At 39.0% G+C, this 10,663-nt stretch overlaps 1 protein-coding gene across 3 annotated transcripts; it reads left to right on the forward strand.

The window, feature by feature from the left end:
* Positions 1–2,609: 2,609 nt before the first annotated feature.
* LOC105222006 (galactose mutarotase) lies at positions 2,610–6,850 on the forward strand. 3 transcript variants are annotated; one of them, XM_011199174.4, is made up of 8 exons: positions 2,610–2,844; positions 2,921–3,072; positions 3,134–3,227; positions 3,286–3,659; positions 4,064–4,302; positions 6,062–6,155; positions 6,287–6,406; positions 6,496–6,850. In XM_011199174.4, exons 2-8 carry the CDS (start codon positions 2,962–2,964, stop codon positions 6,610–6,612), a joined length of 1,149 nt encoding a protein of 382 aa, XP_011197476.2. In that variant the 5' UTR covers positions 2,610–2,844; positions 2,921–2,961; the 3' UTR covers positions 6,613–6,850. The 3 variants fall into 3 exon arrangements, with proteins under 3 accessions (XP_011197476.2, XP_029404718.2, XP_029404722.2); XM_029548858.2 differs by having other exon boundaries at positions 2,610–2,833; XM_029548862.2 differs by having other exon boundaries at positions 2,613–2,844; positions 6,302–6,406.
* The last annotated feature ends 3,813 nt before the right edge of the window (positions 6,851–10,663 follow it).

The raw sequence follows: 10,663 nt of genomic DNA on the forward strand, positions 1-10,663 counted from the left end.
AACTCTATAAGTCGCTCATAATTCCCGTCCTGCTATATGGTGCAGAGGCTTGGACGATGACAACAACCGATGAGTCGACGTTGCGAGTTTTCGAGAGAAAAGTTCTGCGAAAGATTTATGGTCCTTTGCGCTTTGGCCACTGCGAGTATCGCATTCGATGGAACGATGAGCTGTACGAGATATACGACGACATTGACATAGTTCAGCGAATTAAAAGACAGCGGCTACGCTGGCTAGGTCATGTTGTCCGGATGGATGAAAACACTCCAGCTCTGAAAGTATTCGACGCAGTACCCGCCGCGGGAAGCAGAGGAAGAGGAAGACCTCCACTCCGGTGGAAGGACCAAGTGGAGAAGGACCTGGCCTCGCTTGGAATATCCAATTGGCGCCACGTAGCGAAGAGAAGAAACGACTGGCGCGCTGTTGTTGACTCGGCTATAATCGCGTAAGCGGTGTCTACGCCAGTAAAGAAGAAGATATAATTGCTTGGATTCTGATGCTCGGGTTATTAAGAAAAGGATTTCTTTGGCTTTGTTGCACTCAAGTTGCAAGAGTATAAAAAGTACGGTTGCACCCTAACTTAGCCCTTCCTTACTAGTTTAGTTTGAAGGGAAGTTGGTCACAATTGTACTTTTGTATTTTTATTGTCAAACTAAAACTATATATGTATGTATTAATTTAATCAGCATGATGAGCTGAGTCAAGTTAGCTATGTCCGTTAGTCTGTCCGGCCATTTGTATACACGTGAACTAGTCCAAGTTCTACAGTTTTTAAGATATCGATGAAATTTTGCTTTTTATATACAGGAAGCTGCTCATTTGTAGGAACCGCCGAAATCTGACCACTATAGCATATAGCTGCCATATGAACTGAAACATCGGAATAGACGAACTTTTTCATTTTAAGAGACATATTCACGAAATTTGGCATGGGCTTCAACTAACCACACTTTTCGTGTCTATGAATAATTCTTAAAGAGAGATTTTACTAAGGGTTATTTTTTGAAGGGGAGTTCCGGTTGGTTTCAAATATTGCCACCTTTCCAAACTTCCGCCACGATGCAATAAGACACAACTTTGGAATCACCCTTATGTAGTGATCTCAAAATAAGTAGGTAATCACAATAATTTATCAAACAGTACATGCACGGTATGACTAAACATATACATATATACATACATACATATGTATGTAAGATTAGATAACAAGTTTAAGCTTATTTATAGGAAATATAAAGAGTGACACTTAGCTGACACCAGAAGCTAGATGCGATGTACTTACATAATAAATATGTATTTTGTGGCTTCAAATCCCAAAGCATACAAATGAATGTATGTAATTATATGATTACCATATTATTGTAAACATCTCGCTATCAAGACCACAAACATATTAAGTCCTGCCTAATTATTTTGGATTATGAAGTAGTCTCCTTGCCACAACCCGATCACGGCAATAGTGAAATAATGAAGTAAGAAGGGTGGGTTTAATGTAACTATTTATATGAAACTTCGAAAACGTATTTCTTGAAATCTGAGGTAATTTCGACTGTGGTCATTTATAATTGAGTACCCACATTTAAAAAACGGTTTCAATGAACCAATCACAACTTTCATTTTCCACCGAGTAAGTTTCCAAAATCTCAAAATTGCTCACCTACATGCTATATTTCTTGGTAATTGAATGTTAATCCAACATGTTCAACTTATCGATAGATGAATCTAGCATGACCAATCAATAACTCAATATAATCAGTCAATTAGTGAAAGTAATTTCCTGAAATACATATATACAATGGCAAAAAAAAGTATCTTGATAAACATCTATTCCCAGTAGCAAACAACATCTCATCAAATAAAGTGTATGTATACATACGAGTACATATACGTTATAATATATAAAACAGAAATTAAAATATAAAACTAAACTTAAACTATCACTTTTTGGGGTCTCAGTTGTTCATTGTCAGCCAAATTTATTTAGTCATTAAAAATGTCTTTATGTTAAATGTATAAACTTAATAGTTTTTGGACCAGTCAATTTTTTTATTTGTAAACTATGTTTGGTGATATTTTACTTAAGGAAGTTTGAAGCAAATATACGTACATACATATGTAGATAATGCTATAGTTACTTGTTATATATATGTATATACATACATATGTATATGGGTATGTACTACTATAAATGAATATTTCTAAAATATTATATAAAATGTATATACATACATACATTCATACATGTTTTCGGTTGCAAACAAATTAGTTGAAAAACCAACAAGTTATTGTAATTTATTAACTACACATACTTGCAATTATATTCAAGTGCTAAATAAATTAGTTTTGTTTGAAATATAGTATCTTGAGTTGACTTGTACAAAAGTCTTCTCGCAAAACAGCGAGCATGAGCGTTTCAGGCGTAATGTGAAAATGAGCCACCCGTATGCTTATTGAGAGCAAAGTGTTGCATAATGAACATTGACTGGTGCATATTTACAGTTCTCCTACGTAAAGCAATCACAAGTGACAATTGAGCAGCACCGAGTTCGGAAGCAAAAGGTAGATTACGCGTTCGGTTGACGTTATCACTTCTCCTATATGAGCGACATTGAATGTGAATTGAAAGACGCGCAGCGCTTGATTACACAAAAGTCGTGTAGCTCTAGCAGTTCGACTACAAATACTTTGTACACTTTAGGTTGAGAAATAAAATTGTTCACAGTTTAGAGAAATGAAAGCAGTCAAACGGGAAGTACATACGAAAATTGTCTAAGATTTGTTGACGTTCAATTTGAAACGACTTTAGGAATATTTTCGCCCAACGGCGATTTTGGTAGTCAAACAGTACATAGACATACATACACACATATGTGTGGAAAAAAAAAGTAAAATATAAAATAATTATCCAAATTAATTGTAGCCGTGTGAAACAACAAAACTGAAAGCAAACTTAGTGACAAAATGGTTTGCGTGACAGAGGATGCTTTCGGTACCACAATCAACCCCCTAACCAAGAAGGAAGTGGCAATAAGGCGCTTCACCATCACCAATGATCGCAGAATGTCGATGCAGGTGAGAGCACAAGAGAAAACGTCTAAAAATTTATGCGAATCGTTAATGCAATTTCTTTCAGTTGATAACCTTCGGCGCCTCAATAACTTCACTAAAAGTGCCGGACTCGCATGGCATGGCAGAGGATATCACGCTCGGCTTCGATAATATCGAAGGTGAGGTTTTGTTATCGATTAGAGGTTGTTTCGTCAGATTTTCATATCTTCTTCCTAGGTTACTTGACCGAGAATAATCCCTATATTGGGTGTTCAGTAGGTCGTGTTTGCAGCCGCGTTGGCAATGGCAACTTTATACTTGATGGAAAAAAGTACGAGGTTACTAAAAACTTCTTGGGAAAACACATGTTGCACGGTGGCACTCATGGCTTTAGCAAGGTCATTTGGGAAGTGGATCAAATTAGACCGGATGGTGTTGTTTTCAAGTTCACTTCGCCCGATGGTCATGAGGGCTTTCCTGGTGAAGTGGTTGCCACTGCTACTTACACTATTACGGATGATAATTGTATGCGCTTTTGCTTTGAAGCAACCACCAACAAGCCAACACCGGTTAATATGACTAATCATGCATACTTCAATTTGGCGGGACATGTGAGTGAAATATCCATTGAATTATAATATCAACAACTATATAGGGAGCCGAAAAAACGAAAAAAATCGTGTATGTGGGGAATGTTACTCCGAACAACTTTGCTAAAGGAGCTATTAACAATCGTTTTCAAACCAAAGATTTTTAAAAGCGAAATTTTTTTAGAGATCACAAATATTTGCTTGTCAGTGTTTGAGATATCTTAATTAAATTTATTGCTAATAATTTGTCGAAATCGGTCGAGTCGAAAAACCCTATCACAAATCTATCGTTCAACCGATAATTCAGATTTTTAAAATTCGCAAAGATGATCAGAATGATCAGTATAACATTTCCCGCATAGGCAATTTAATAGTAAGCGAGTCGACCCGCTCCAATACTCACATGTACTAAATATTGTATTTAGAATGCAGGCAAGCAGGGTATGGCGGAACATATCGTTAAAATAAAGGCCGATTGTATAACCGATATGGACGAAGAAACGGTGCCCAATGGTCAGTTTATTAGTCTGGAGAATCATCCATTGGATTTACGTAAGCTGACAAATGTCGGAGAAGGTTTGAGAAAAATCTCTAAGATCGCCAAGGGTTACGACCACAATTACGTACTGAAGTACACACCAGGATGTATTGAGAAGCAAGCAAAGTAAGTATTTAAACAATTCGAGTGTAGTTGTTGTTTAACTCAACAAGAGTGCATTCATTTCTCTTCATTAAAACCAATTGATCATCCATTTTATATGCACTGGAGTGAAATATCTGATCACATTGAGCTTGTGATTTTGTGAGTTTGGGGTAAGGTTAATTCATACAAAAACTCACATGTATTAGTGACGACACTGTTAAATCAAAGGTGCATTTAAATATGAGACTCCATGATTTTAAACAAAAAAAAGTTTTTACGAAGAAATTTTTAAAAATACGGCAACAGTACAAACGGATATATCTCGAAAAAGCGGATTCTCCCCAATCAAAAAATCTAGGTTCATTCGTTATATGACTTTTAAGGGGAAACAATAATTCTTAGGCTTAGGGTAATTTGTTATTGTAAAATAAAAATTATCAACAATTTTAAAAATTACATCCTAGATTGTGTACAGAAATAGTGTTAGAAATGTCAAAGGATATACCATACATATGTATGTATGTATGCATGCAGTAATTGTGGAGATAAAATCGTGAGTTGTGGAGATAACTCTTTCAAGATTTGACATAAAACGTTCATAAGAAAAATATAACAAGATAAAACATTAACTTCGGCTGCACCGAAGCTAATATACCCTTCACAGGTTCATTTCTTTTAGTAACTATGTGTTCAGTTTTTATGGAAGCTATATGCTATAATAATCTGATCTGAACAACTTTTTCGGAGATTATTTTATTACCTTTAGCAATAATCCATGTCAAATGCGAAAGTTTTCCGTACAAGCCCTTGATTCCGATCGTTCGGTTTGTATGGCAGCTATATGTTTTAGTGGTCCGATATCGGCCGTTCCGACAAATGAGCAGCTTCTTTAAGACAAAAATGACGTTTCCAAATTTCAAAAGGATGTCTTAAAAAATGATGGACTAGTTCGTATATATACAGACAGACAAACAGACAGATGGACATGGCCCAATCGACTCGGCTCAACATACTGATCATTTATATATATATACTTTATAGGGTCTCTGACGCTTCTCTCTGGGTGTTACAAACTTCGTGACGAACTTAATACACCCTGTTCAAGGTATAATAAGAAGAAAACGTTAACTTCGGCTGTACCGATAGGATATATAGGATCTCCAACGTTTCCTTTTAAGTATAGCTATAGTATATCCTGCTCAGGATATAAAAATATTCGTAACTTCGTTAATTTTACTATGAAAATAGTACATACTTAATAGAGTCTCCGATATTTCGTTCTTATGCTACAAAATGGCAAACTTGATATTCCCTATTCAGGGTATAAAAATGCAGTTGCTAGAATAGTCTAAGTCAAAGTGCATAGTTTTAATTTGATTGATTTTACGATAAACGCATAAATTTTTTCGCTTTTTAAGATAAAAGTTACAACTTTTAAAATAAAATATTCAGTATATAACTAATATATATATGTAGGTGTTCTTTATTTCATACAGAACTTAAAAGAAGTTATCTCATACTAGTGCTGATCGAGATATGGTCTAAACACTAACTTAACAAACGTATTTTAAGAGCGATTTTTTATTGTATGAAAATATAGTTTAAGCCAGCTACATTAAAATGCTAGTAAATTCTTAAGTTGTGAAAACGAATATGCACCAGTGGGGGTGGTACATAAAGCTTCCACTTCAAAGTATGCAATAAAAAATGTTTCAAATAAAACCCCCATTTATACTCAGTAATTGAAGCAATTGGTATTCAATTCTATACAATTTTTCAGAGTATTCCATCCTCCTAGTGGTCGCTGCATGGAAATTTTAAGCAATCAGCCCTGTATGCACTTCTATACCGCGCACAACATGCCAGACTTGGAGGTTAGTATTTTAATGAACCTAACCGCATTAGCCCGTCCCTTCATCAGTCCCACTAAATTACTAACTTATCTCTCATACCACATCCCACTAACATTAACATATGTACATTGTTATGACAAATACTAAAAAAGAAAAGGGGTAAAAAGAAAGGTAACACGCAACCCATGATCATCGGCAAGGGGCGCAGTATGTACGAGAAGCACGGGTCATTCTGTATGGAAACACACTGGTTCCCGGACGCTGTGAATCACGTAAGTATTTACTATACGAGTATAATGACATACTTAGTATTATATTATAAGAAATTATGAAAATAAACATTGTTTTTGAAAAATTTCAGGCCAATTTCCCCTCCGTTATACTGAGCCCCGGCGACACTTACCAACACGTTTGCTTATTTAGATTTGGCGTTTACGACCCGAATTGCGAACGTCATGGCAACCAGTTATGCGGCTAAGCAGTGCTGCTCATCAGGCCTCATCCTAACACGGCTACAGGACAGTACTAGCGCATATCCACATACATGTGCATACATACATACATATGTATATGAATATGTGTACAAAATTAGCAACGTTTTCATATATGTATTGTACATAGTACAGATATATTCAAATCATTGCTGCAGTATATGAAAACTATTTGACCTAAATTCCTTTGTAAATTAAAGAAATAAATTACAAATTATTCACATATTTAAATGTATTTTATACCCTGGACAGGGTATATTAAGTTTGTCACGATGTTTGTAACATCCAATAGGAAATGTCAGAGACTCTCATCAGAAACGCATCGCGCCAAATGTTTGTCCTGACTCTCCAGGTGCTCGAGGACAACTGACCAGCCCCTCGTTCGTTATCTAGGAACGCCCTTTACCCAATCCAGTCAGTGCGCGCATGCTCCTAAGTATAGTCGCGGCGAAAGAAAATCAATCCTATTATTTTCCGGAGAAATCCTGTACATATGTAAGCATATAAACGATTATCGTGACGAGATGAGTCGATAAAACTCGAGATAGTACAAAAAGCCTTTATCGGATCCGGGTACAAGTAAGGCAATGGGCTTGACACCGCTCACATTTAAGTGAAAACCTATATCTTAGCACCTAATTGACCGATGACGACCAAATTTTGTTATGTAGTATTACCTTGATGATGGAGTCTTGAGTATGGAATCATGTGTAGAAGTTCACGCAAGCGAGGAAAGATCTCTGATCGCCATTCACTTGGGAGTGGCCAGAATCGATTATTTTACACATGGTTCAAGCAGCTCACCACTTCCGGTCGTTGACCAAGTATCCCCTTTGTAGCCTAAGAACATCCGTTTGAAGGCTAGCTAAAGTGAGAAGGCGAAACATCCCCTACATAGGGTTGTGCGCTGGGGTTGGAGTTGGGACGTAAAAAAACATCCTCAGTGAATAGTTATAACCAGCCTCGGATGAGAGATCCCCCTTTTGATGACGACCATGGAAAACGAAATAAGGATTACGAATTGAGGGCATGCACCTGGGAAGGTGCCACTGCCCAGCAGGTTGATGTCCTCGTGAAAACAAAGGCTGACATCACCGCCGTCCAAGAAATGCGATGGACGGGACAAGGACAGAAACGAGTAGGTCCTTGTGACATTCACTACAGTGGCCATATAAAGTGATATAAAGGATTCTTGGTGAGAGAGAGACTCCATCGCCGAGTACTATCACTCACTCCGGTGAATGAACGTCTAGCCGCAATCCGCATCAAAGCGAGGTTCTTCAACATATCGCTGATTTGCGCCCTCGCCCCGGAAGAGAAGGACGATGTGACCAAAGATACCTTTTATGAGTGCTTGGAACCCCCGCCACGATGTCAAAATCGTGCTTGACGACTTTAACGCCAGGGTGGACAAAGAAGGTATCTTTGGCATGACGGTCGGTATATTCAGCCTCCACGAGGAAACATCCCCTAATGGGTTGAGGCTGATCGACTTCGCCGGGGCCCGAAATAAGGTTATCTGTAACATTAGATTCCAACCAGCTCGATCATGTTGTGATAGACGGAAAACAGGTCTCCAGTGTTTTAGATGTGCGTGCGCTCCGAAGTCCTAACATCGACTCGGACCACTATCTTGTCCAAGATTCGCAGCCGCCTCTGTGCAGCAAGAAACGCACGCCAACAAACACAAGGAAGGTTCGACGTCGAGAAGCTGCAATCACAACACACAGCCGAACGATTTTCTACTCGGCTTGCACTCCTGCTCTCTGAGAGCACTCGTCAACAACTCGGTATAAGGGAACTGTGGATGGCATTTCAAACTCCTTACGTACAGCTGCAACCGAAACCATTGGTTTTCGGAAAGTGCAAAAGAACAGCTGATACGACGGGGAGTGCCGTGTCGAAGCGGAGAGAAAAAAGGCTGCCTACCTCGCAACGTTCTGATCGACCACAACACGTGCGGGATGGGATAGATACCGACAGTTGAAGAGGGAAACGAGACGCATTTGTGGACAGAAAAAGAAATAGGCCGAAATGCGTAAGTACGAACAGCTTGATAAGCTGGCCGATAGGGGTAATGCTCGAAAATTCTACGAAAAAGTGCGGCGGTTTACAGAAGGTTTCAAGACCGGAGTATACTCTTGTAGAACCCCCAAAGGTGATCTAGTCACCGATGCCCAGAGTATACTTAGATTATGGAGGGAACACTTCTCCAGCCTGCTGAATGGCAGTGAACGCACAATGTCAGGGGAAGGCGAACCTGATTCCCCAATCGATGACGATGGAGCAGACGTTCCATTATCCGACCATGAAGAAGTTCGAATAGCAATTACCCGCCTGAAGAAAAACAAAGCGGCGGTGCCCGATGGATTGCCGACTGAGCTATTCAAACACGGCGGCGAAGAACTGATAAGGAGCAGGTTCTATGGAGCGTATTGTGTGAAAGATTAAAGCCCACCGTCAACAAACTGATTGGATCTTATCAGTGTGGCTTTAGACCTGGAAAGTCAACAACCGACCAGATATTCACCATGCGCCAAATCTTGGAAAAAACCCGTGAAAGGAGAATCGACACACACCACCGCTTCGTAGACAGCACGAAAAGGAGCTGCCTTTATGCCGCGATGTCTGAATTTGGTATCCCCGCAAAACTAATACGGCTGTGTAAGCTGACGTTGAGCAACACCAAAAGCTCCGTCGGAATCGGAAAGGAGCCGTTCGATATCGAGCCGTTCGATACCAAACGAAGTTGGTACCTTGAAGACAAGGTGATTCCCTATCGTGCGCCTTCTTCAACCTGCTTCTGGAGAAAATAGTTCAAGCTGCAGAACTAAATAGAGAAGGTACCATCTTCTATAAGAGTGTACAGCTGCTGGCGTATGCCGCTGTTATTGATACCATCGGCCTCAACACCGGCGCCGTTAGTTCTGCGTTCTCCAGACTAGACAAGGAAGCAAAACAATTGGGTCTAGCAGTGGACGAGGGCAAGACGAAATATCTCCTGTCATCAAACAAACAGACGTCGCACTCGTGGCTTGGCACTCACGTCACTGTTGACGGTCATAACTTTGAAGTTGTAGATAATTTCGTCTATCTTGGAACCAGCGTAAACACCACCAACAATGTCAGCCTGGAAACCCAACGCAGGATAACTCTTGCCAACAGGTGCTACTTCAGACTGAGTGGGCAATTGAGAAGTAATGTCCTCTCTCGACGAACAAAAATTAAGCTCTATAAGTCACTCATTATTCCCGTCCTGCTATACGGTGCAGAGGCTTGGACTAGGGATGTCGGAAATGGAATAAAGTATCGATATATATTGTATCGGTGATTTTTGAATATATCAATATCGACTTTGTTTTTATTTAAAAATATCAATACATCAGTATGATATGAAAAAAAAAATATTTGGCCTAATCTACTTTAGTCACCTTACCTTACTAGATAAATACTAACCAATAGACATAATTTTTAATAAACCAAGAACAACAATTAAAACATTAATTATTTATTAATCAAACCAATATTTATCTGATACAGACATAAGAAAAACTCTTTGATTTACGTACTCGGCTGTAAGCCGACTTCTGTTATTGGGTACTGCGAGATTCACAGCAGATGCCACTCTCGCCGAGGAAACCGAGGACGCAGGCGATATCAAATACTTTAGAGCTATGTCGGAAAGGACTGGAGTAAAATGACGACAATCAAACCAGAATTTTGTTGGATTCTCTTTTCTAGGTATTATAGACCGATCTAGATATTGCTTTAGTTCGCTAGGCATACCAACACTGGTTATAAATTGAAAGTAAAGAGTTTGCTGAAGCTGCAGCAATATCTATCATAATTTTTTCATGTCCAGACCACAACGACGGCGAAGATTTTTCGGAATTTGGAATTATGGTAGTGCGAGTGGGTTTGAGTTCAGGCGAAAGTTGTCCTCTACGCCTATGTTCTAAACGTATTTCTTTTGACAGTTCGGTTATTGTAGTGGAAACAGTTAGCGCTGAACTAAAATGAATACGCTTAAAGCGTGGG

The sequence above is a fragment of the Bactrocera dorsalis genome, chromosome 3, assembly GCF_023373825.1.
Source record: "Bactrocera dorsalis isolate Fly_Bdor chromosome 3, ASM2337382v1, whole genome shotgun sequence".
Taxonomy (NCBI): domain Eukaryota; kingdom Metazoa; phylum Arthropoda; class Insecta; order Diptera; family Tephritidae; genus Bactrocera; species Bactrocera dorsalis.